The 27,795-nt window shown below is 37.0% G+C and overlaps 1 protein-coding gene across 9 annotated transcripts in view; it reads right to left on the bottom strand.

Annotated features, from left to right (window-relative positions):
• Positions 1-27,795, bottom strand: part of TANC2 (tetratricopeptide repeat, ankyrin repeat and coiled-coil containing 2) — a 388,431-nt gene that overhangs the window by 90,189 nt on the left and 270,447 nt on the right. For all 9 annotated transcript variants that reach the window (XM_046676045.1, XM_046676044.1, XM_046676048.1 and 6 more), the window contains one exon: positions 23,978-24,103. In XM_046676045.1, the coding sequence (XP_046532001.1) occupies positions 23,978-24,103 (126 nt within the window). The remainder of the gene's footprint in view (positions 1-23,977; positions 24,104-27,795) is intronic.

Raw genomic sequence — 27,795 nt, 5'->3', positions numbered from 1 at the left:
AGGAGACTCCTCACCGCAACGGTGCTGGCAAGATGTGATGAAAGCCTGAACCAGGGAGAACGGAAAGAGTGGAGGTATGTACGAGACCTGTCAAAAGATTAGATGTGGTGGGATAGCGACAGGAAGGAGTCCAAGATTTTTCCAAAGTTTCAAGTCTAAGGTATTAAGGAGCTGAGGAGCAATGAAATCTCAATACATCAAGAAGAGATTTACTGTTGGACAGAAACAGTTTTCCTGCTTTCTTTCTGTAGGCTTCCCCCCAAATAGGAATTAGGGACAAAGCCCCAACATCTGGAGGCAAAGGATTAAATTTTTGGATACATCAGAGGTATGCTCAAACTTAAATTTCAACTGAGGCAAACAAAATGATCCACTCAGTTAATTTCTATACAAAAGTCAAAGAGCCATACCAATATTCTCCTGTGATCATATGAACGATTTAATTTTCTCCAGATCAGGAAAGCGACTGTTCTATACTCATTCAAGGCCTCAACTCCGGCTTTGAATTCTATAGAGCATCAAAACTGGACAGAAATCTCCTGTTTCCTATGTTTTATGTAGGCAACTGAGATGAGGAATATGTGTAGAATAGATGTCTGAATGTCCTAGACAAGTTGGCTGATAATTATTTTTACATTAGATAAAGAACAAAGAAACTTATACGAGTTTCTCTAAGCACATCCTCACACAGGAAAGGGCAGTCACCTGAGAGGAGTAAGGAGCTCACAAGATAAGCACTAACAAAGCAGAGGTAGTAAAAAAGAAAGGGACCTATCTTTTCACCTACTATTCCTATGGTAGCCCTCGCTTAGAATGGAATGACCAGTGCCTGTCTGTCTGATGACAGAAAGGGCCACTGTAACACACCTTTACAACAAATTCTCCAGGGCCAGCCAGGTGGCTCAGCGGTTAAGTGTGCATGTTCCACTTCGGCGGCCTGGGGTTCGCCGGTTTGCATCCCAGGTGTGGACATGACACCACTTGCCAAGCCATGCTGTGGTAGGTGTCCCACATATAAAGGAGAGGAAGATGGGCACAGATGTTAGCTCAGGGCCAGTCTTCCTCAGCAAAAAGAGGAGATTTGGCAGCAGATGTTAGCTGAGGGCTCAAAAAAAAAAAAAAAAATAACCCTCCAGTAGTTCCCCACTGTATTAAAATAAAATCAAAACTGCTGTCCACGGCCCTCTAGGCTCTGGATGATCTGGTCCCTGATTACCACTGCTTCCTCATCTTGTATCACTTCCCTGTCACTCTATGCCCCAGCTATGCTGGTCTTTTCATTTCTTTCCCAACTGCTATTTTTTTTTTAAAGATTTTATTTTGCCTTTTTCTCCTCAAAGCCCCCTGGTACATAGTTGCATATTTTTAGTTGTGGGTCCTTCTAGTTGTGGCATGTGGGATGCCGCCTCAGCATGGCTTGATGAGCGGTGCCATGTCTGTGCCCAGGATCTGATCCAGTGAAACCCTGGGCTGCCAAAGCTGAGTGTGCCAACTCAACCACTCAGCCACGGGGCTGGCCCCCCACCTGCTATTTTGACTAATTGTGATGCTCTTTCCTTGCCTGTTCACATGGGAGTCTCTTTCTCATTATTAGGTTTCAGCTTAAATATTATTTTCTCAGAGAGACTTCCCTGATCTTTTAAAGTTGGTTTCCTTATCCCCCATTATTTCTTTTTAGTGGGCTATTTGTTTCTCTCAGAGAATTTATCAAAAATAGTAATTCCTGTATTTATTTTCTTCTCACACAGCACATTCTGGCACAACGTTATTTATTCTTTTTTTTTTCTTGTTTATTCTTGTCTCCTTAACTAGAACTCTATGAAGGCAGAAACCATCACTGTATCACCAGCATACCGTCTGGGATAGGAAAGGCTCAATAAATACTTGTTGAATGAATGACTATTATGGAAGGAAATAAGAGTTTTATTAAAAGAACTTTTATGATTTAGGAGAGGGGAAAAGTGAAAGAAGTGTTTTGTCATTTTATCAGAGCCCACATACATCTCAAGATTATAATTAAAATGAAAGTTCCTGCTATTTAGTCAAAAATTACCTGCCTTAGCAATCCCAGTCTGTCTCCAAGTCTTGTGAATTTTGTTCTTAGAAAGATCTCTGATCAGTGGCCTTTGCTGACTCCCAAATGCTTCCATCCTAGCGCAGGCTTCTTCTGTTATCCTTCTGACTTCCTATCTTGCTTCCCTAACTTCACCTCCTGCCTCAGATCCTCCATTTAACATATTTTATCAGACCAATTCTTTATTACTAAGATTGCATCATGTCGTTTCCCTTTTAAAATCTCCAACGGCCAAGTTTTCTGCTGTTTCAGATCTGAGTTGCTCAGCAGATTTTCAAGGTTCTCTGTAACATAATTCAACTCTATCATCTCCGTTCCTCACAACTCACCTTGGAATGCCATCTGAGGTAGACTAGTCAGTCTCCTCAGAGAACCTTGATAAACTCTCCTCTATTCCTTGTGCCTTAGGGCAGGTTGTCCTTCTTACCTGAAATGCCTCTTTTCTTCTATTCAAACCCCGTCTACGCGTCATGATCCAGGTTAATTTTCATATTCTCTACAATATCCTCCCTAATTGAGTCCTCATTCATTTTCCTGTTCCAAAACTAAGTTCATACTGTACAATTTAGTGCTTAGTTATATGCTGATTTATACTGTTCATTAACATTTTAAATCTTATTTTTTCAACCAGATCATAAATTCTTTGAAGGGAAGGATAATGTCTACCACATTTTAAAGCATAGGCTAGGGGTGAGAAAGAAGGAAAATCATATTATTGAGTACCTTCTATGTTTCTGGCATGGTGTAGGTTTTTATAGAAATTCTCACAAAAATTCTTTGTTTTTATTGAGGTGAAATTCACACAACATAAAATTAAGCATTTTAAAGTGTACAATTTAGTGGCATTTAGTACACTCACACTGTTGTGCAACCACCATCTCTATCTAGTTCCAAAACATTTTCATGACTTCAAAAGAAAACTCTAGGGGCTGGCCCCGTGGCTGAGTGGTTAAGTTCCCCAGCTCCACTTTAGCGGCCCAGGGTTCCGCCGGTTTGGATCCTGGGGGAGGACATGGCACCACTCACCAGGCTATGCTGAGGTGGCATCCCACATGCCACAACTAGAAGCACCCACAACTAAAAATACACAACTATGTAGCCGGGGGCTTTGGGGAGAAAAAGGAAAAATAAAATCTTTAAAAAAAAAAAAAAGAAAACTCTATACTCACTAATCAAGTCATTCGCCACTCCTCTCTCCCCCAATCCCTGACAAACAACAATCTGCTTTCTGTCTCTATAGATTTACTTATTTGAATATTTCACATACAATATGTGGCATTTTGTATCTGACTTCTCTTCCCTAGCATATTTCAAGGTTAGTCGATGTTGTAGCTTGTATCAGTACTTCATTCCTTTTTATGGCTGAATAACACACACTGCATGTATATATCACAATTTGCTTATCCATTCATCCATTGATAGACATTTGGGTTGTTTCCACATTTTGGCTATTCTGAATGGTGCTGCTACAAGTATTTGTGTACAAGTATTTGAGGACTTGCTTTCAATCCTTTTGGGTATACACTTAGGAATGGAATTTCTATGTCATACAGCAATTCTATGTTTAACTTTTTTTCTTTTTTTTAAAGATTGGCACCTGAGCTAACAACTGTTGCCAATCTTCTTCTTTTTTTCTTCCTTTCTGCTTTTTTCTCCCCAAATCCCCCCAGGACATAGTTGTATATTTTAGTTGTGGGTCCTTGTAGTTGTGGCATGTGGGACGCTGCCTCAGTGTGGCCTGACGAGTGGTGCCATGTCTGCACCCTGGCTCCAAACCAGCAAAACCCTGGGCCACTGCAGCGGAGCACGTGAACTTAACCACTCGGCCACAGGGCTGGCCCCTATGTTTAACCTTTTAAGGAAGCACTAAACTGTTTTCCATAGTTGCTGCACCATTTTACATTCCCATGAGCAATACACAAAAGTTCCTATTTCTCTACATCCTCACCAACACTTGCTATTTTTTGTTTTTGTTTTTATTATAGCCATCCTAATGGTTGTGAAATGGTATCTCATTGTGGTTTTAATTTGCATTCCCTAATGACTAATGATGTTGAATATATTTTCATGTGCTTGTTGGCCATTTGTCCATCTTCTTTGGAAAAATGCCTGTTCAAGTCCTTCACTCATTTTTTAATTGGGTTGTCTTTTTGTTGTTGAGTTGTAGTTCTTTATATGTTCTGGATACTAGACTCTCACTAGATACGCATATTTGCAAATTTTCTTTCATTCTGTAGATGTTTTTTCACTTTCTTGATAATGTACTTTGATGCACAAAAGTTTTTAATTTTGATTAAGTCCAAATTACCTAATTTAATTGTTGGTATTGCTTGTAGCTTTTGGTATCATATCTAAGATCCCTTGTCCAATCCAAGGTCATGAGGATTTCTATGTTTTCTTCAAAGAGTCTTACACTTTTAGCTCTTATATTTAGGTTAGGTAGTGATCCATTTTGAGTTAAGTTTTGTATATAGTGTGAGGTAGGGGTTCAACTTTATTCTTTTGCATGTAGATATCCAGTTCTCCCAGTATCATTTGTTGAAAAGACTATTCTTTCTCCACTGAATTGACTTGGCGCTCTTGTTGAAAGCAAAGAGCCATAGATGTATGGGTTTATTTCCGAACTCTCAATTGTATTATATTAGTCTATATGTATATTCTTATGCTAGTATCACAGTGCTCTGATTACTGTAGCTTTGTGGTAAGTTTTGAAATCAGGAAGTGTGAATCTTCCAATATTTTCTTCTTTTTCAAGATTGTTTTGGTTATTCAGGACCCCTTGTAATTCTATATGAATTTAAGAATTGGCTTTTCCATTTCTGCTAAAAAGGCTGCTGGAATTTTGACTGGGATTGTGCTGAACCTAGAGAATGCTTTGGGTAGTATTGACATCTTAACAATATTCAGCAATAATATAGATGGTGTACAGCAATACAACTGATTTTGGGGGGCTAATATCATACTCTGCAACTTTGCTGAATTTGTTCTCTCTCTTTTTCTTCTCCTCTGGCACTTGTATACTGTGTGTGTTGGTAAACTTAATGATGTTCCACAGGTCTTTTAGGCTCTGTTAATTTTCCTATATTCTTTTTTCTTTCTCCTTCTCAGATTGGATAATTTTAACAGTCCTATCTTCAAATTTACTGATTATTTCTTCTGCTTGCTCAAATATGGTATTAACTCCTCTGGTGAAGTTTTTATTTTAGCTATTGTACTTTTCAGCTCCAGAATTTCTATTTGGTTCCTTTTTATAATTTCTCTCTTTGTTGGTATACTCTATTCATGCATATATTGTTCTCTTGGTATCCTTTAGTTTTTTGCCCATGGTTTCCTTTAGCCATTTGAGCAAATTTAAGACAGCTAATTGAGGGGTCTGCTCTGGGGCTGAGTGGTCAACTTTGTGTGCTCCACTTCAGCAGCTCAGGGTTTCGCCGGTTTGGATCCTGGGAATGAACATGGCACTGCTCATCAGGCCATGCTGAAGTGGTGTCCCACACAGCACAACCAGAAGCACTCACAACTAGAATATACAACTTACTGGGGTACTTTGGGGAGAAGAAGAAAAAAAAAAGATTGGTAACAGTTGTTAGCTCGGGTGCCAATCTTTAAAAAAATAAAAAAGACAGCTAATTTAAAGTCTTTGTCTATTAAGTCCAATGTCTTGGCTTCCTCAGGGATGGTGTCTGTCAATTTAGTTATTTTAGCTGAATAGGCCATACTTTCTTGTTTTCTTTGTATGCCTTGTAATTTGTTAAAGTTGTACATTTTGAATACTATAATATGGGAACTCTGTAAATCAGATTCTCCCCATCCCCCAGGGTTGGCTCTTGTTGTTTGCTGAGGGCTGCAGTTGTCCCTTTGTTTAGGGACTTTTCTGAACTATCTTTACAAAGACTCTATTCCTTGTTGTGTGTGGTCACTCAAGTCTCTGTCATCTCAGCAGTCAGCCTTTCATCTGACAGAGATTTCATTAAATGCTGAAATTTAGCAGTCTCTTTCATCATTAAGTACTCCCCTGGATGCTTTAAGTTTTTTACTAGATTCCAGAGTTCTGAAAAAGTTGATTCTGTCAGACTTGCCAGCTTAATGGTTGCTTCAGCAGAGGGACTGATTCTTGGAGCTCCTTACTCCACCATTTTCCATGATGTCACTTGATAATAGGGGACTGCTAACCATGTAGGGGCTTTCTTGAGTATCTGAGTATCCTTGGTGGGCAGACACTCAAGACAACATGCTGAGCTCTGGCTGAGCAGTGACAGGACTCCCAGGGAGGAAGCAGAAAAGAGAAGATCAGTTGACTTAAGTGAGTCTAATTAGGCCTGGAAAAACCTAAGGTCACACAGCTGTTTTCAGAACTAGAATAAAAACCTAATTCTGACTCCAAAATCCAGGTTTCTTTTATTGTATTATGTTGTAACTGCTCTTTGGATGTCACTGTTAAATCTGAAAGTGACACGAGTTATCCTACTGATGACAAGAAATGATTAGGCTTAGCTGACTGGCCAGGCTATTTTCTTTCTCCTTTACCTCTCCTGTTCTTCCTGTTAGGAATTGTGTGCTTGGCCAGGGATGACCTTTCCAGAGAGAGAAGAGCTACTGAGATACTCAGTATCTCTCTCAGTAGCTCTCTAAACTAACAGATTTTTCCCTTCAGGTCCAAGATTACTTTACATTTTGTATCAAAAGCAGCTTTCATGAATACGACCAATGCTAATTTGTAATATGGAATAAGTATAGACAATTTAAATACTTAAGTTTTTGAGAAAAATTCTATTAAGATAACTTGTTCTAATGTTGATGTAATCTCTCATCATATTTTATTCTACTGAGAAAGCTTTGACATTTTCAAAAGTTATTTAAAAATTTTTCTAAAAATGTAATCAATTCACAAAAGCCTCAAGGGAAGAACAGACAAAATTAGCCCGGTGCCATATGGTAAAACAACTGTAGACACCAAGAACAGCCTAGAAACAATTTCTGTAACTCAGAATCTAAGGCTTTTGTCAGATCAATATGATAATAGAAAGCCACACTTCCGACATACTGATAATAAATTTAGGGCATATAAACAAGAAAGCACTTTGGCTTGCACTGTGGGACATGGAAGTAATGAATATTCTTTGTGGAGTTCATATTCCTAAATAAACGTTTCCTTGTCTGAGATATTAGCTGGCTTTCAAGACATTTTAATAAGGCAGAAACCACTGAAATAATCCAGTGAAAAATTACCAATGCAACCATAGCTGAGCTAAGGGAAAAAGATGAGCTAAGCAATACCATTTAGTAACAGATGTGGCTTTCTTACCCTCTGAACCCAACAGGTGGCAGTCCCAGGGTGGCAACAGAGCAGGAAGACCATCCTATTCTTCTCAAAACATTCCAATAAAGTATACTGATATCTGTAATTTACTTCAAAATTCATAACAAACGATTTGTGGATAAAAAGATGGGTAGATTGATGGATATGTGATAAAATAAGATAGTAAAATGTTAGTCATATAATCAAGGTGGTCGGTTATATGAGTGTTTATTGTAAAATTCATTTTTTTGTATATATGAAAATTTTCTTAATAAAATGTTGAAGGAAAAAACACAAAGGAAAAACATTGCAATAGGGCACACAAATGAGACAAGCTATAGAAAGCAGTTTTTTAAAGGGACTTAATAACCACTCCAGATTCAGATCAGTGTGTGCATCTCTTCAACGCAAATTAGTTTTGAGGCAGACAAATGAATTCTCTCTAGGAAACAGTCTCTGTGAGACCATCAATAAATATAATTACATATCTTGGCTTATAGAGAAAACTAACCTTTCTTTAACTAAGGCAAAGAGTAAATATTTAAAAAACAAATGAAAGTGCATTAAGGCTAACAGATTAGCTTGCCCAAATGCAAATACAAACAGCTGCAGCAAGGGGACAAGGGGAAGGGGAAATGGAGGCAAAAATGCTCTAACTGGATTTAAACTAAAACATATTTACTCATTGAAAACAACCATGAATCATCTTAAAAGAAGTCAGTCACAGGACTGGCAGAAGAAAGGGTGTGTGTAACATAGCCAAGGGCTCGTGCAAACAGGAGCAGAGCTGTATTTCCTCACATTCTTTCATAATGACTGTAAAGTCTAGCCTGGAAGCACCTCTGTTCCTCAGAACAAAAGATTTCAGGCTTATTCTTAGGGTTCATGCCATGCATGTTATTCTCTACACAGAGCAAAGGAAAAACACATGTGCTTCAGACAAAACCTGGTATCATATTAGCACCAAACATAAGTCAAAAAAACCACATTTTTTCTCAAGAAACACTTATTAAACCAAGGTAGGGGCTCATTTGTCTACTGAGTTCCTAGAAGACTCACTTTATGATATACAAGAGTCAAATCTGTTTAAGGTCTGTTGTTTAATTCTTGGTGCCCGGGAAAAGGACTTCAGTGGGCAGCTAATCGTATGCCAGGAAATGAGTTTTTGGAGAATGTAAAGCAATTTGAAGCAGGTCCTAAATGACAATCTAAAGATAACAGTCTGAGAAATGTTCATTCCAGGTAACTTCTCTTTAAAAAAAAAAGGATTAAATAAAGCAGAATCACTTTTTGGGTCAGCAGGGAAACATACAGCAGAGTAGGTAAAACTGTGGACTCAGAGCCAGATGCCTCTGTTTGTATCTTGTCTCTATTAGTTACTAGCTGTGCGACATTAGGATAGTTACTTATGCTCTTGATATGTTTGTTCTCCTCATCTTTAAAAGAGGGATAACAATGATACTGTGAGGATTAAATGAGTTAATACACGTAATGTGCCTAGGATGGTGTCTGGTTGTTAACTGTGTTAGGTGCTACCACTATCCACACATCATCAAGCCAAAAACAACATCCAGTGTAACCATAATCACCTCCCTCCACCACACATTTACTTACGTCAAAACCTAACAAAAAAGGAAATTGAGAATACTGACTCGCTTTGAGCCCTCTTCCCTTTTGAGTTTTCTGACTTAGCTTCCTTCTTCCTCTCACTACCCGACATTTTGAAATAGCCATGCTTGCTATCTTCCCTTCCATAGCAATAACCCACGCTAGCCTGGCTTCCTCCCATATTACTCTGCTGATATTGTTTTGGTTACGATCACTACAGACTTTCTAATTGTTAAGTTAGACTTAACTGTTAGTTAAGTCTTTATGCTTCTTAACCACTCCTCAGTATTTAACACTTTTACCTAAACCCGACTTTTTTTTTTGAGGAAGATTAGCCCTGAGCTAAACTGCTGTCAATCCTCCTCTTTTTGCTGAGGAAGACTGGCCCTGAGCTAACATCTGTGCCCATCTTCCTCTACTTTATATGTGGGACGCCTACCACAGCATGGCTTGCCAAGCAGGGCCATGGCTGCACTCGGGATCCGAATCGGTGAACCCCCAGGCCACCAAAGCGGAATGTGCAAACTTAACTGTTGCGCCACCGGGCAAGCCCCTAAACCCCACTTTTTGAAATACATTCCCTTCTTGGGTTTACCATGACAACACTTTCTTCTAGTTCTTGTTTTTTTGCCCTCTCTTCCTGATATATCTTTAATGATTCCTCCTCTTCTGCCCATCCTTAAAATATTGCCAATCCTAGGTATTTAAGTTTTATTGTTTTTTCTTCTTCGTGAGCTCCCTGGGTAATCTCAAAGGAAGAGACTAATGGCTTTCACAAGTGGTGATGGTTTATATTTCTATTCCAGACCTCATTCCTAAATTCCTGTACAACATTTCCAACAACTTACAAGAGCTATCTATTTGGATTCCCACAGAAATCTCAAACTTAAGATGTGTAAAACTAAACTTATTTTCTCACTCACCGTAACCTATTCTTTCTCTTCCATTTGTTATCTCAGTTAATGAAATATCACCATCTGCCTGGTTTTCCAAGATAGAAACTTGGGACTCACCAGGATTTTTTCTTCCTTAATCTTTACATCTAATTTGCCACAGGTCCTATCAATTACTCTTGAGAAATACCTCTCAGATATAATTCCTTGTTTCTTTTCCCATTCCTCTGCTACTTATAGTGATATAAACTTGAAGGAGTTGCTGGATCATGCTAAACCTCAGTCTTGTCACCTACAAAATGAGAATAAGAACATCTACCTTGAAAGGTTAAATGAGAAAATGTACATAAAGTTCTTACCTCAGAACCTAGTTAATCCTCAATGAACGATAAGCATATAGTTGAGGTTCTCAACATGTTTTGCTTTTAACTATGTACTTAAACGAGCTTTTAATGAAACCTTGCATCCTACACATCCCTTCTGAATATAGCCACCAAATATATCTGACATGATCATGTGAACCCCTAAACTTTTACCCTCGTATCTCATTAACTTACCCTACCACAATCACCCAACCTACTAAGTCCTTATTAATAGTAAAATTCTTGTCATAGGGTATGTATATTCAATAACATTTAATAAATGAATTCAAGAATGAAAACTGTGAATATGAATTTTCCATTCTCAACTGCAGGGAAATGCGCATAGACTCAGTTTTGGTAGAACAGGAAGGCTAGAGGAAGACAGTTAGAGGTTGCAAACCCAGGTCCTTGAAAATCACAGCTCTGTACCATAATAATAAAAAGAAATGAAACATTTGTTTGCCACTTTCAGGGATACATTTCTGTTTAAATGCTACTGTCATAAACAAGAGGGCCATTAAATAACAAGGCAGGGAAGAAAAACTTTTATTTTCCAAGCTCTGTGCATATCACAGGCAAAGTCTGGATGTTGGCCAAGATACTGACAATCAAAGAATAACATTCCTACAGGAAGCTGGGGGAAGGGAGAAAATGTGCCTTAGAGTTAGTGTCCAAAGAGGACAGGATACATTTTTTCAAAGACTATTTTTCCTTTATTTTAAAAAAGTTACTGAGAAGGCTGGATCCACACACATCCATCTAGAAACTAAGGTCTTGCTAATGCTACACGTGAGATTTATTGTGCAAATAATGACTATACTTAATTCTTCTGTATTATAGGTAAAATATGTATTTTAAGTTTACAGAGAACCCAATTCTAACTACCAAGCAAGTCACTTTCTGATGAGATGGGTTTATGCTCTGGTCCTCTTCATCTTTAACTTTCTTTTTAAAAATTTAACATGAATTTTCACTTCTGGCCAAGATAGAGTAACAAAGACTAGATTTACCCTCCCTAAAAAAAACCCCCAAAACAAACAAACCTCTAGACAAAATATATGAAGCAATGATTTTCAAGACACTAGACATAGGCAATGAAAAATTGTGATCCCTGAGAGATGGAAAACAAATGAGGAAAACCCTATGTCCACCTACTGAGTTGAGAGAATTTTCAGGCCATGATGTAGGGAGGGAGAGGCCAATCAGATTCTGGCAGACTCTGTTAGTTGAGTAGATGGAGGTGAGAATCCAGAGAGACCAAGACAGTGACTGCTCAAAGGACAGAGTACTGGGAAGGAGAGAGCCGTATAGAAATAATCCTGGAGATCTGTGGGGAGTAACCCTTGAGCAGTCAGCAGAGTACTGATTGGCACATGTATTTGAGGAAAGTACCCAAGACTGGGGAAAGACCCATCAGAGAATTAGAGAGAAAAGTGCCTGCTGCTTACACAAGGTCAGGAATAGTGCCTATTCCTATTGGCCAGAATGGAAAACCTCACAATTGGGTAGACTATTCAGAAAAGTCTTGTCTCAGTAGTATAGAATAATGAGTGTAATAAATATTCTTCTGGTCCTGCCCGACAAATCTTAAAGGTATGACTCAAAATTGATCATACTGTTTCCAAATAATTTAATCACATTTCAGAAAAAAGTTGAATATTTATAAGAATACAAAAATGTCCAACACCCAATAAGGTAAACTTCACAACGTCTGGCATCCAAACTAAGATTATCAGGCATGCAAAGAAGCAGGAAAATATGAACCATAATTAGGAGAAAAATCAATCAATTGAAACTGACCCAGCACCGACAGATGTTAGAATTAGAAGAGAAAGATATTAAATAGTTATTATAACTATATTCTCTATGTTCAAAAGGTAGGGACGTGGAAAATATAAAAGACCCAAATAGAACTTCTAAAAAAAAAATCTACAACATCAGAAATGAAAAAACACACTAGATGGAATTAGTGACAGATTTGACATTACAGAAGAAAATATGAGTGACCTTGAATACATAGTAATAAAAACTATCCAAAATGAAACACACAGAGAAAAAAGAATCCTCTAAAAGAAAAACAGCATCAGTGAACTGTGGGACAACTCCAAGTGGCCAAATATAGGTGTAATTAGAGTCCCTGAAAGAGGGCGAGAGAAGATATATTTAAAGAAATAATGGCTACAAAATTTCCAAATGTGAAGAAAACTATAAAGTCACTGATCCAAGAAGCTCAATGAGTTCCAAGCACAAAAAATATGAAGAAAATGACACTAAGGCACATCATAATCAAATTTGGTTAAAACGATAAAATAAAAAACAACCCTGTCGACCTAGAATTCTGCACCCAGTGAAAATATCTTTCAAAAATAATGGTAAAATAAAGACTTTTTCAGACATACAAAAGCTGAAAAAATTGAATCACCAGCAGAAATACAAGAAATGTTAAAAGAAGTCCGTCAGGCAGAAGAAAAATGGCATCAGATAGAAATATGGATTAATACAAAGAAATGAAGAGCAACAGAAATGGTAACTATATAGATTCATATATAAGATTTTTTCTTAATTTCTAAAACTCTTTAAAAGATAACTGACTTTTATATGGTGGGGTTTATAACATTTATATAAGTAAAATGTCTGACAACAATAACAAAAAGGCTGAAAGGAGAGAAATGGAAATAGACTATTATGCAGAAAACAGTTAACATAATAGCCCTGAGACTGCTCCCCTTAGAAAGCCTGGTTGCAAGACTGGCCCTTACCTGAAGTCTGAGAACACAGATTTTGAGAGAATTCCCACCATTTCTGGAATTAAGAGTGGCTCACTGTGCCTAAATTGTTTCTATAAACAATATGGTTTAAACTGAACACCGGCTTTTCTTCTGGGAGTCTGAAATTTTGGCATGTTTTAGGCAAGGAGGTCTATGTGACCAGACCCTAGTAAAAATCTTGGACAGTGAATCTCTAAAGAGCTTTCCTAGCAGACAACATTTCACACCTGTGATCACCACTCATTGCTGGAGGAATTACGTGCATTCTGTGTGACTTCACTGAGAGAGGACACTCGAAAGCTTGTGTCTGGTTTCCTACGAACTTTGTCCCATGTGCCTTTTCCTTTTGCTGATTTTGTTTTGTATCCTTTCATTGGAACAAAGCACAGCTACAGGAATGACTAATGCTGAGTACTGTGAATCCTCCTAGTGAATCACTGAACCTGGGGGGCACTCCTGACACAAGAATTGTAAAGTATACATGAAATGGTATCATACCACTTGAGGGTACACTGTAATAAATTAAACATATATACTAAAAATAATAAAGTACCCCCACAAAAAACCAAGAGTATAGCTAATTAACTAAGGACATAATGTAGACTCATAAAATACTCAATCCAAAAAATGGGAGAAAAATAGGAAAAAGGGGGAAAAGAGAAAAAGGAATAGATAGGAGAAATAGAAAGCAAATAATGATAGATCTACCATAATGACAGATTTAAACCTACCCAAATAAAAAATCAAATAAATGCAAATGGTCTAAATACAAAAATCAATTGTACTTCTATATACTAGTAATGGACAACTAGAAATTAAGATGAAAACAATACTATTTATAATAGTATAAGAGATATGAAATACTGAAGGATAAATATGCCAAAATATTTTCAACATCTGTACATTGAAAACTACAAAACAGTGCTGAGAGAAATTAAGGAAGATCTAAATGAATGGAGAGATGTATTAAGTTTATGTACTGGAAGATTCAATATTGAGATTGGAAGAAGTCAACTTTCCCCAAATTAATTGATAGATCCAATGCAATTCCCATCAAAATTCCAGCAGGCTTTTCATAGAATTTTACAAGGTTTCATATGGAAAGGCAAAGAACTTAGAATAGCCAAAACAACTCTTGAACAAGAACATTGGAAGGTTAACAATACCTGATTTCAAGATTTATTATAAAACTAAAGTAATTAAAAAGGCGTGGATTAGCAGCAAGATGGACAAACAGGACGGAACAGAAACAGATCCATACGTGTACAGATGACTGACTTTTGACAAAGGTGCAAAAGGAATTCAGTGGAGGAAGAATAGTCTTTACAACAAATGGTGTTGGAACAATTGTATATTTGTATGTCCCCAACCCCCCACTTTGATATATATTATGCACCATATACAAAATTAACTCAAAATCAATCATAGACCTAAACGTAAAACCTAAAACTGTAAAATTTCTAGATGAAAATATAGGAGAAAATATTTGTGACCTTTGATTAGTCAAAGAAATCTTATATACACCACCAAAAGAATGATCAAAGAATTATTCATAAATTGGACTTCTAAAAACGTCTGTTCTTCAAAAGACACCATTAAGAGAATGAAAAAACAAGCCATAAACTGGGAAAAAATTTTTCTAAAGTACATATCTGATAAAGGGCTTGTATCCAAACTATATAACGAACTATGAAAACTCAGTAACAAGAAAAGAAACAACCCAATAAAAAAGTGGACAAAATATGTGAATACACACTTCACCGAAGAAGATATTTGATGGCACATAAGAATGTAAAATGATCAATGATAAACACAACGTTATAAAGCAGATATCTAAAACTTTTTCATCTTTTATGACTGAAACTTTACAGCCACTGAATAGTAACTCCCTGTTTTCCTTCCCCATGGACCCTGGCAACCACCATTCTACTTTGTGCTTTGATGAGTGTGACTACTTTAGATACCTTACATAAGTGGAATTGTGCAGTATTTGTCCTGTGATTGGCTTATTTCATTTAGGATAATGTCCTCAAGGTTCATCCATGTTGTAGCATATGACATTATTTCCTCCTTTATTTTTATTTATTTATTTTTTGAGGAAGATTGGCTCTGAGCTAACATCTGTTGCCAATCTTCCTCTTTTTGCTTGGGGAAGACTGTTGCTGAGCACATCTGTGCCAGATCTTTCTCTGTTTTGTGTGACTTGATGAGCGGTGCTAGGTCTGCACCTGGGATCCAAACCCACAATCCCTGGGCCACCAAAGTGGAGTGCGTGAACTTCACCACCAAGCCACAGGGTAGGCCTGTATTTCCTTCTTTTTTATGGCTGAATAATATTCCAGTGTATGTATATGCCACATTTTCTTTATCCATTCATCCACTGATGGACATTTAGGTTGTTTCCATCTCTTCACTACTGTGAATTATGCTGCAGTGAACACGGGAGTGCTGACCCTGATTTCAATTATTTTGGATAAATACTTAGAAGTTGGATTGCTGAATCATACAGTAGCTTTATTTTTAATTTTTAAAGGAAGCACCACACTGTTTTCCATAGCAGTTGCACCAATTTACATTCCTAACAACAGTGTTCCAATTTCTCCATATCCTCATCAACACTTGCTATTTTCTGTTCTTTTGATAATGGCCATTCTAACATGCGTGAGGTGACATCTCATTGTAGTTTTCATTTGCATTTCTCTGATGATTAGTGATGTTGAACATCTTTTCATAGACCTGTTGGCCATTTGTATGTTTTCTTTGGAGAAATGTGTATTCAAGTCCTTTGCCCATTTTTATATCAGGTTATTTGTTTTTTTTGCTATTGCGATTCAGGAGTTCCTTATATATTTTGGATATTAACCCCTTATTAGTTACATGGTCTGTAAATATTTTCTCTCATTCTGCAGGCTGCCTTTTTAAGCACTTTAAAATACAGATGCCAAAGTAATTTCTTTGAATTATAATTCCTTTACTTATGGGTTCTAGATATGTTTCACATTAGAATTCAACTTTTCTCCCTTATCTTGAATGTGATTTAAAATACGTTTATTTCTCTATTTATTCTTTCTTAATTATTCTACTTGTCTCTCCTGTTATGGTTCAGTCAACACAACTAAAAACAGTTAGTTACTGCCAGTGACTCCATATGGAAAAGGGTCTTACTATACATTTTATTGGGTTAATTCTCAACTGGCATAGAAGTGATTTTAGTCTCTGTTTCTGAATGAATTAATAAAATTCATTAAGTATTTTCTCATATATTATCTCAGCATATTTGCTCCTTTACTCTTTGTCTGTCACACATTCTATTTCACGGTCCGTCTGGCCTTGTCCAATTGAAAAAACAATTCTTTAGCTTTTTTTAAGTATCAACAGAGTTATTTTTTTTTTCCTTCTTCTTCTCCCCAAAGCCCCCCAGTACACAGTTGTATATTCTAGCTGTGAGTGCCTCTGGTTGTGCTATGTGGGAGACCACCTCAGCATGGCTTGATGAGCAGTGCCATGTCCGCACCCAGGATCTGAACTGGTGAGACCTTGGGCTGCTGAAGTGGAGGGTGCGAACTTAACCACTAGGACATGGGGCTGGCTCCTCAAGAGAGTTAATTTTAAAGGTAATAACAAACCATAAACTTGTCTTCTCCAAAACTGCTTTTTAATTTTTCTAGTTTCTGTACTAGACAGGGATGATAGCAATGATAACTATAAGACAGGGAAATGACATTATCTGAGCTGCATTTTAGAAAGATTAATTTGGCAACCAGGCATTAGCTTGATTAGAATATGGAAAGACCAGAGGAGGGAGACAAGCTAATTAGCTGTATTGAGAACGGAGAACATGAGAAGAATGTGAGAAACTCTGTGAAAGTAGAACCCTCAGAGCGTTATAACTGACTGGATATAGGAGATACTGAAAATGGTGATTCAAAGTTGCCTTGGGATTTAAACCCTGAGTGAGAGGAAAATTGAGGCACTATTAATAGAAATAAGGAAGTAGGAGCCGGTGTGGCTAATGAATCATGGTGGTGCCTTCTCTGATGATAGGCCACCCTAGAAAGGACAGCCATATGGCAAATAGTATCCATACGCCACTCTATTTCCCATCTCTAACACTCTAGAGTACTGAATAGCTACAATAAGTCTTTGTATTGCTATTATTATATTATGTATCATTTTTTATATTATATTGTCTATGACATACTATAGCATGGTGGTTAAGAGCACAGGTTCTGGAGTCCGCCAAATATGAAATGAATCCTGGCACTGCCTTAGTAGATATGTAACCTTAAGTAAATTATTTACCTCTTGAAGTCCCAGTTTCCTTACTACCACTACTTACATCAAAGAGTTGTGAGGCTTAAATATGAACATGTTTAAAGCTCTGAGCACTGTGTCTATAAAGAATAAAAACTCCAGTAAATGTAAGCTATCATTTTTATATCTATTAAAAAGTGTGCCATTCTCACCATTTGTCTTAGTGTTTTAAGAAGTTGATTGTATTCTATTAATGGGGGGATAAAAAAGGAGACAAGACTTATTTTACTCTGGAAAATAATACTTTTGAGTCTTTGAATAACTTGTATATTGAATTTCAGCTTTCTAACATTGGTCTTACAGGAAAACATTTGTTGAGAAAAGTCTGGAGTCACTGCTGAGTGAATTTTTCAGGAAGGGCACAATGATCTTCAGAAAACAGTAAAAGAAATAGTGAAAACCCAACTATCTCAAATGTTGCCACTTTTTATGTTTCCTTGCATTTAATACCTCAAAATGTAGGAAAATATAAAAACAGTAAAACTTTTAAAATGTGAAGCACTTGATAAAATTATATAACTATGTCAACATAGTTATGTGCTATTAGATTGGTGACCTTGAAGATGAGACATAAGATTTATTTTTACTGGAGCAACAAAACTGGCTAATTACTTGAAATTTAAGATTAAACATTTTTAAGTGAACTCTCAGTGATGAAACAGCTATAGCCTTACAAAGGAAATTCTCCAGTTCTGTATTTTATCAGTATCTGTGGAAGTTATTCCATAAAAAAAAATCTCTTTTATACTACAAAATTGGAAAGCTTAGATCATTTTGCTGAATCAAAAAAAGTTTGCCAGGTGTTACCTAAGTAAATTTATTGGCATTATTCTTATTTTAATAAGATTATTCATTTTTGGAGAAAACGATAGAAAGATTAACTGGGAAGCTGATTCTTTAATTCTAATTTAGATCAAAACATCAAAATGGCTTAATGGTTAGCTGTTTTTCTTTATTGCACTTAAGCCATTTAAAAATATTTTCAGTGATTTATTCTTGCAGAATTAGCTATTATGATTAGAACTTCTTTCATGTTACTCCATGTTACTCCACAGCCTAGTGTGTTATTTAATGTAAGAGGTCAGTATGTGCCTGTTAGAAGATTATGTGGTTTATAGACTCTTTCTTTTCTCAAAGGTTATTTCTCCCTTGCAGGTCTTATGGTGGGAACTTTGTTGTATATTAGCTATTGTTTGGGTTTTCAAACTTTAAGATGGAATTTACCAAATAAATCTGCTTATATAAAAACTAGATCTGTGCACCTACCTGAAGCCACTTTAATAAGTAGTGAACTGCTTAAAAAAGTCACAGCCAGACCACTCCAAAAAGCATAAACTAGCTTCCAGCACACATTCAAAGACATCCAGTTTGAGCACCACATTTCAAATATTAGGGTACTCTGCAAAAGAGCTGGCTGAGGGCGAGCAGCTCAACCTCATACAACTAAAGCCTACAATCTCCCGTCTAATATGTTTATCTAGGCAGTTATGTGCATGCAACCTTAAGTCTGGATTTTGAATTTACCTAAAAAGAAAGAAATTTAATCTTGTAAAAATAAAACGAAAAACAATGAGATAGAAGAGAACAATGGAAATATTCCCTCGTAAATGTGAGAGCCAGCCAGGCAAAGATCAAGATGACTAAGCAACCTCAGGGATGTGTGACTCAGTGGGCTAATGAAAGAGTATTAGCTTCATGACATGCATCTTAGTCATCTTCATAAAGGATTTATTGTTTTGGAAAAGTAAGGGACTCACAAATGGTGTAAAGCACTTATTTTATTTGATAAAAATTCAATTCTATGCTTTGACAAAGCCAAGTTAACTGTGGCAGGGTCAATTTCATGTAAATTCTGCCAATGAGTCAAACTATCATTTGCACATACATCCTCCAACCTACTATCTATTAAAGCAGCTATTAACTAAACCCAATGCCTGTGACTGGCCATCTATGTAACGGGATTTAGTAAAAGTCCTAAGGAAATCAGCATATATTGAGAAATAAGTTTGTTTCTTTTTTCTGGGAAAGATTTGCCCTGAGCTAACATCTGTTGCCAATCTTCCTCTTTTTATGTGAGCTGCCACCACAACATGGCTACTGACAGATGAGTGGTGTGGTTTCACACCCAGGAACTGAACCCGGGCCACAGAAGCGGAGGGTTCCAAACTTTAACCACCGGGCCATGAGGGCTGGCCCTTGAGAAATAAGTTCTAATTAGGAATGTGTAATCTCTTTAAGCAGAACCGTGTGATTACGATTTGACATCAGGCAAGTTAGTCTTATCACTAATAATTTGTTGTTAATTTACCCCAAGTAGCTACTATTTGAAGTCATTATGCTACAGTTTTCTTTGTGTATTTTAGCTCCCCCTGGTTCTCTTTATGGATTCCATCCTAAGATTTATTACATTTATTCATAAAAATCAACAACTTCTTCTTTCCTTTTGCTAGGCAGCAAACTTAGTTTCTGTCTCTGTGGGATAAGAGATTCCATTGAGACAGTCAGAAAGAGTGAGAGGTTTCAGGTGGATAATTTCTAGCAAAACTCCACATTAACATAATGGTTATTAAATTTTAAAAAATGGATCCCAAAATAATTTTAAAAACTTGAGTTAAAAACTTTAATAAGGTTTCAAATTAATATCTGTCAAGGACATAAGGCTTTGGGACTAGACAAGGCACTTGTGGTAGGTTAGCCAGCTCTATGTTCTGCACTAGTACACAATATTCTCTAACTATTTCATCATTAGAGCTCAAGCTCTTGGATGGTTGATAGCTAGGAATCTACTAACTTGCTGCAATGGGATCCTGGTCAGTGCACTTATGTGACCTACCCATTGTTGGGCTGGGTCTCTGGAAACATCAATTTTGGTATAACAGCTGTTCAAAACAGCTGTCTTGAAAAGTAAAAAAAAAAGCTTTTTACTAAGGAAGCAAATGTTAATGTTAATATCCCACTTGAAGATCCAAATTCTAGCTCAGATATCACCCCAGCAACTTTGGCTTCAGTAGTCATAAGACTACCATTATGATCAAACAACTGAAGTTACTATTAAGGTGGTAACTGTTAAAAGAACTATGCCTGTACTCTTAAACCATGTTCAAGAACAACTTATAACCAATTCTCAAACTATACTTTTTTTGCATTTTGGGAAGCAGACTGTAATGGCATAAAACTTAACTTCAATTACAACAGTATCCTCTAAACCAGTGGTTCTTAAAATGTGATTTGGGGAGCCCTCGGGGTTCTCAAGACACTTTCAGGGGGTCCACAAAGTGAAAACTGTTTTCCTAATACTAAGAGGTTATTTGTCTTTTTCCACTCTCATTCTCTCACAAGTATAAAGTGGAATTTTTCAGAGCTTACATGATGTTAATACATAATGGATCTACTATATTTTTAAAAAAATGAACAGATATTTTAACAATTTCTCAGTTTTAATTTCTAATATGGTAAAAAGTTACAATAACTATAACTCATATAAATACAAGGTTTTCAGGGTCCTCAATAATTATTTAAGTGTATAAAGGGGTCTTGGGACAAAAAAGTTTGAGAACCACTGCTCTAAACAGAATAGTGCAAGACTGTCTGTATGTAGTACCCAATAAACGCTTGCCAACTCTTTAGACATATATTCAAGGGATATTATTTCAGACAATCTCTATACTTGGAATCAGTCCATAAATTTAGATACACTGGATAGACTACAGAGTACATGACCATTAACTACCTTCTCTGAAGATCCAGGATCATTTAAAACCAAATTGTTATTAAAAAACTATTTCAGGGCCAGCCCTGGTGGCCTAGTGGTTAAGTTTGGTGTGCTCTGCTTCAGCTGCCCGAGTTCACTTCCTGGGTGTGGATTTACACCACTTGTCAGTGGCCATGCTGTGGCAGCGGCTCACAGACAAAAAAGAGGAAGACTGGCAACAGAAGTTAGCTCAGGGAGAATCTTCCTCAGCCAAAAAAACTCCCAAAAACAAAAAACTATTTCATAGGACTTGTTTGAGTAATATTTTAAAATATAGAAAGATATACCTCTAATGTAGAAAGATATCTCTAATGTATACTAAAAAAGGTTTTCAATTACTTTATTACTTTTTTAGGTAAAATTATTTTACTTCAACTATAACCAGAAGAAGAAAATGATATAAAACTGAAATATGACTGCAATTTGTATGTTCCTTTAAATAAAATTAGGAAGCACGATGTGACATGTTTTTTAAAAATTATGCCAAGAAAACAATATGATTCTATTTCTACAACAAACGGCAATGTTTTAGATATAATATACAAATCATAAATGCTTGACAAGCAGGTTTATAGAAACAGAAGGAAAATCTGTCCAAGTTTGCTTTCCTTTCTTATTAATGTGTTTTAAGTCATATCATAAGCCATAGAGTTCATTTGTAAACAGTAATCAAGATAACACGTTACTTTTTGAGGGAAGATTATTGTCCAGGGCCTCAAAGTTCTAAATTAAAGTATGCTAATTTTAGAAGGCAACATACTGCTTAGTAAACACTCAGTCCCTTATGGATTAATGCACTCATCTGGATGGCATGTTCTAACCATTTAGACTGCTAAAAGAAAAGCTCTTGAAAGAAAAGATAACTTTAAGGAATGGAAGCACTAATATCATACCACCTTTATCCATGGAAAAACTCTATCTTTAAATATTAATGTAAACAATAAGTTGAGACACTATCTGCAAGGGATATGAAATTAGTTTTGTTAGGAATGCATTATTCAGGCAGAGAGTTTCCTGAAGATTTAGGTATGCTTCAGAAAGATCTTTGGATGTACTTTGGTTTTACTGACTGTTTAAGCTGAAGTTCAATGCAATGGAAAAGATTTTTGTTGTATTCTAGATACAACTGATACATGTATGTAAACATCAAGCTCACCAGAATGCATTTGTTGAAGATCTTACCAAATCTTTAGATACTAGAAGCAGACATGTGCCATCCAGTACCAACAGAACCCAAAGTGGAGTTCTCAAAAACACACAGCTGAAATCTGTCAATTAATTTTCTTTTGTATGCAGAATAAAATTCATTATTCAATGACTAGCAATGCAGAAAATAAAATCAACAATGTCAGTATGTTTTTCAGTAATGAGATGCAAGGTGATGCCAATGTGGCAGATTTTCAACCAAATCTGAAGGTCTATGTAGATCAATAGCTGTGTCCAATCTTCCTCATTATGGCTATGCATTCTGGTCTCAGCACAAATCATTTATTTGGTCTTTTGACTAAATTTATTCGGGCTTTGGATATAATCAATCTACCAGCACTAAAGTATTGCTTGGTATATTTCCACTTTCTGGGCTAGAAATACATGACTGCATATACTAAGCAACTAGTATATGGCTAACTGAAGAAACAGCAAGTAGGATGGATAGGATTGGGAACTAAAACTATGACTGAGACCATCCAGTCACTATTGTTGATGAGAGGTATGGTAATTGTAGCAACACAATCAATTATTTTATGCTCCTAGTTGCCTAGCCACCATTGAAAAAACTGTCAGCATAATGACTTTCAGAATTGACAGCAGGAATGTATGAATCCCTTCTTGTGTGAGTTATACATGTGGCACTACACAGATTAGAGGAGGACACAGGACAAGGGGTGAGGAGGAGAGCAAAGGAAAGATGAAAATTATCTATAAGATAAAATAAAAAATGCACTTGATGAAGTGGAGCTATGGTTACTAGATACTAGAGAAAGCAGACTACTTGTTAAGGCTATCAGAGAGTTTGGTTCATCTTGAGTAAATAAGAGGCACAAGCAGAGATACCAATAACTGGTCTCTCAACTAGACTGGGTTACAACAAAATGACAATCTTTGTAAAGATCAGGTTCCTGATTGTAGAAGCATGTAGCATGCACAAAGAGTGTAAAGAAACAGGTACCTGAGTGGGAAAAGGATAAAGGATAAGTTGCCAGGATAGGACTAGAAGCACTGTCTAAAACTCCAAGAAAATTAGAGTACTGCATGTCACTAGAAATGGCTACTGGAATGAAAATGAAATAAATTCTTTAGCAAAACACATGATTATCAGCACCAATTTCACCTGCAATATGACCAGGGCTAAAGTTGGTCAAAAATCACTTCTGAAATCCAAGACCTTAAAAAGGCTATTTCCCCCATCACATCAACCAACATTTTATATTTGTTTTCTTTCAGATTTCAAGGAATCAGTGCCTCCAACTGTTGGTAACTACAATGTCTTTCTATGATGAGTACAATGTATTTGTGTTTATCTGTCTCTTCTATGGTTACATGCTCACTTCTTTTTTTTTTTTTTGAGGAAGATTAGCCCTGAGCTAACATCTGCTGCCAATCCTCCTCTTCTTGCTGAGGAAGACTGGCCCTGAGCCATCTTCATTCATGCCCATCTTCCTCTTCTTTATATGTGGGACGCCTACCAGGCTTGCCATGCTGTGCCATGTCTGCACCCAGGATGCAAACCGGTGCCCGGGCCACTGAAGCGGAACATGCGAACTTCATTACTGCGTCACCGGGCCGGCCCCCATGCTCACTTTTAAGGAGGCTTAAATAAGTGTGGAAATTGGAAACAAAGGAACTTTTTGCCTATTGCTCATTTCCATTTGCCCTTGGGCATTCCCAGGAGCCCTCCTGTGGTTCTAACCTCTTAAATCCTGTTGCGCGCGAGCACCACCCATGCTCTGTCTTGGCATTCGAAGAGAAGTTCTCAGAGGTGTATGTCTCTGCTCATCCAGGTAAGCAAGGTCCTCCAAGTGGGCAGAGCTTGTGGCTGACAAGACAGAAGAGTTTAGTCACAATATGCAAGTTTAGAAAGCTTTCAGTTAGTCTGTATCTCTCAAACTTTGGAATCACAGGTTACTCCAGCAGATATATTTACCAAGAGTCTGTTGAACTCAAAGTCATCATCCATGTCTAGAACATATGCTAGGGAAACATGTCGAGAGTTATCTTCAGCTCCTTCATCACTAACAACTACCTGAGCTTACGGAGAGTATAGCAACAAGTTGGCAAACACATTAGTACCTGACAACAAAGATTATTAGTTTTTGCTTCTTTTGGGTCGCAAATCCATTTGTAGAACAAGATATAAACATCATTAGTAGAGAAATCTGTCTCAAATTATACTGAGCTGTAAGAAGAACATAAAGCACTTCCCTTTGTGGTAAAAAATGAAATCCGAAAACAATTTTTTGTGTGTGTATATGTATATATTGGAAAGGTGGGCACCTGGGAACTGACAAACACCATTTAGGGAACTGCCAAAGTCCATGAATTCCAAAGAACATTTTGTTGCTCTCTGAAGATAATTAAGTAATAACAGCCTCCCACTGCATCTAGAAATCCTTTAACCCCTAACCCAAGCACAAAGGGGAGAGAGAAAATGGCAGAAGATGGGGGGGAAAATGGGTACTGACTCTGCTGTATATTGAAAGCTGTTGTGTCCACTCAACAACGAACCAAAAAGTGAAGAAATCAAGAATCAGGAAGTACTGAAGACAAAATAGTTTTTAACAAAAAAGAAAAAAAAATCCCAAACTTCTGTCAGAAAATGGTTACCTAGAGCTTATAAATTATTAATTAAACAATTAATTCAATTTGTTGCCAACTATGTAAGATCCTGTGCTGGGGGTTAGTTCCATCATTCAATGACAGTTACTATGAGAGCCAACTATGTGCTGGGCACTGCTCTTGGTGCCCTCCCTGGCTTAGTTGCCTTTTCCCTCTGGTGACTGTTTTGAGTGGATGAGAGGAAGTAAAGTGAGATCACTGTTTCTCGACTGCTGAGCTCCAATGAAGCACTGGCCATATCCCCAGTCAAGATAAGATACAAGCAACAATAAAATAAGGGGGATTATGCTAAGTGGCACAAACAATGTCATGAAGTGCTCTAGGAGCTGAAAAAGAGGGAGAAAAGATGGAGAACACAGGAGAGAGAGAGAGAGAGGAAGAGAGAATAAGAGAAAAGAAGTACAAGAGATCTATGTTCCCCATATCCTCCAATTATTGCAACTGTCTTAGTTACTTGGGTCTATTGGAAACCCAGACAAAAGAAATTCATCCAAATTATAGATACAGTTTCTATAAGGAAATAAAAGTCTTTGAAAGCTAGTCTAGGAAGCTTAAACCAAGAAAAGGAAGTCAAGTGCCACATTACAAACCAGAGAGAGGAAGAGAATATCAGAGGAATAAAAAATAATCTTGATTTCCACATTCTGAAATTAAACTATCCAGAACAGATAACTATCTAATCTTTTATTTAAAAACAGTGGGACAATGACTCTTACACCATTTCCACTGGTATTCTAATGTAGTTCTGTGAATTAGTTCTTTCTTATGTTTAATATAATCTCTCCTGCTCTAACCAAAGTCTATTTTCTACTGTTTGGTTCTTTATCCATATGTGTGTAACTACCAAACAAAAGAAGGATCCACCAGAGGTCCCGTCCCCATATAGCCCTCCTTGGAGCTTAGAAATATTAGTATCGGCTGAGCACAGCCCCTTCACAGAGATCTGAGTTTCAGCTTTTCCTCCAACCTTCGACGGCTTAATAATTGCAACCTCTTCTCTTTGTCCCACAGGCTCAGAGGTGGTAGTTGCTTCCTACAGTTGTGAAGTCCACGATACCTCAGTGTTCTCTTTTTACCTTTTCAGTCCTTTAAAACCTAGTTAACGATTCTTAATATATCAAATTTTCTGTTAAAATAACTTTGGTTTCTCTCTCTTGGTTAGCCCCTGACTGATAAGAGGATAGAAAACAACTGAACAACAATCTCCTTCAATAGGTGACATTGATAATAAAGCAATATTACAGAATGCAGATGTGAAAGGAATCTTAAAGGTCATCTAGTCCAAAGGTCAGCAAACTAAGGCCTGAGGATGAAATGCGGCTTGCTGCCTAGTTTTTTTTTTTTAATAGATAGATATTTTTGTATGTGTGTGTGTGAGGAAGATTGGCCCTGAGCTAACATCTGTTGCCAATCCTCCTCTTTTTGCTTGAGGAGGATTGTTGCTGAGCTAACATCTGTGCCAATCTTCCTCTACTTTATGTGGGATGCCACCACAGCATGGCTTGATGAGCAGTGCTAGGTCTGGGCCCAGGATGTGAACCTACGAACCCCAGGCCGCGAAAGCAGAGAGCACGAACTTAACCATTACGCCACTGGTCCAGCCCCTTGCTGCCTATTTTTGTAAATGAACTTTTCTGTTTTTTCTTCTTCATCTCCCCAAAGCCCCCCCCAGGATATAGTTGTATATTCTAGTTGTAGGTCCTTCTAGTTCTGCTATGTGGGACACTGCCTCAGCATGGCTTGATGAGTGGTGCCAGGTCTGCACCCAGGATCCAAACCAGGCGAAACCCTGGGCCGCAGAAGTGGGGTGAATGAACTTAACCACTCAGCCATGGGGCCAGCCCCTCCTTCTTTCCCTTTTAAAGCTAAAAAGATTTAATTCCTTCTTAAAAGGCTTATTTTTCCATGTCTTGTTCATCTTTATCACTTTCCCACAATTCTCTGTTTTTTATAGCTTCAAAGAGCAGTAATCAAACTTGGGCGATAGAGCCCATGCTAATGCAAAGTATAGGTGCCCTGAATGTCATAGACTAATACATCTCTGCACTTCAAATATTTTCCACAGTAAGAAACAAAAGAAAAGAACAAACAAAAGCCTCAAATTTCTAATTTTTTTAATAAGAAAAATACTCATGAGGTACTTTTTAAGCGGATAAACTGAAGAGTAATATGAAAAGAAGATCAATGGCAATGAGAATGTTTTATTTACATTAAAACAAAATTTGAATGAAAGTTTAACAGCTGGATGAGTGATAGACATTTTTGGTTACCATTATGACAATACTAATGGCACAATTATATAATTTTAAAGCAAGGTTCTAGCAGAGTTTTTTAAATTATAATGGTTCTATGTGCCAACACTAAAATGGTTTGATATGTTTTAATAAAAGGAGAATGTATATTTCATTAATAGGCAGAATAGTATAGAAATATACAACATGGAGTGAAGCAAAAAGCTGTTTTGAAGAAGGAAAAGAGAAAAATAGCCTAGAGTCTTTCTTTTTTTATACATTATATCCATCCATGAATCTTTTAAAGATTAAACTAAGGGAGATCTATAATTTGAGTACAGATTTAAATTAAGTAGCAGTTATATAACCTATTTTAATTTCTTTGTATTAAAAAATCTCTGGCACAGCCACAACCTTAGTCTCACATGTTCAACTTCTTATATTCGATGAAGAGCTGTTGGCAGCTTTCGTAAAACATAAATGTTCAGTGTGAACTTTAAATTTTACTAAACCGAATTTACCACAGTAATTCCCAGGAAAATGAACAATTGTTCTATTGCCTTATTTCACAAAACTGAGAAATACAGCAAATATATTTTGGAATGAGCTCATTTCTCAATTTTGGACAGAAGACATTAGAAGAGAAGACAAATACTGTGAT

The sequence above is a fragment of the Equus quagga genome, chromosome 11 (assembly GCF_021613505.1).
Source record: "Equus quagga isolate Etosha38 chromosome 11, UCLA_HA_Equagga_1.0, whole genome shotgun sequence".
Lineage (NCBI taxonomy): Eukaryota > Metazoa > Chordata > Mammalia > Perissodactyla > Equidae > Equus > Equus quagga.
Note: the sequence above shows the minus strand (reverse complement) of the source record. Positions and strands in the feature narration are given on the sequence as shown.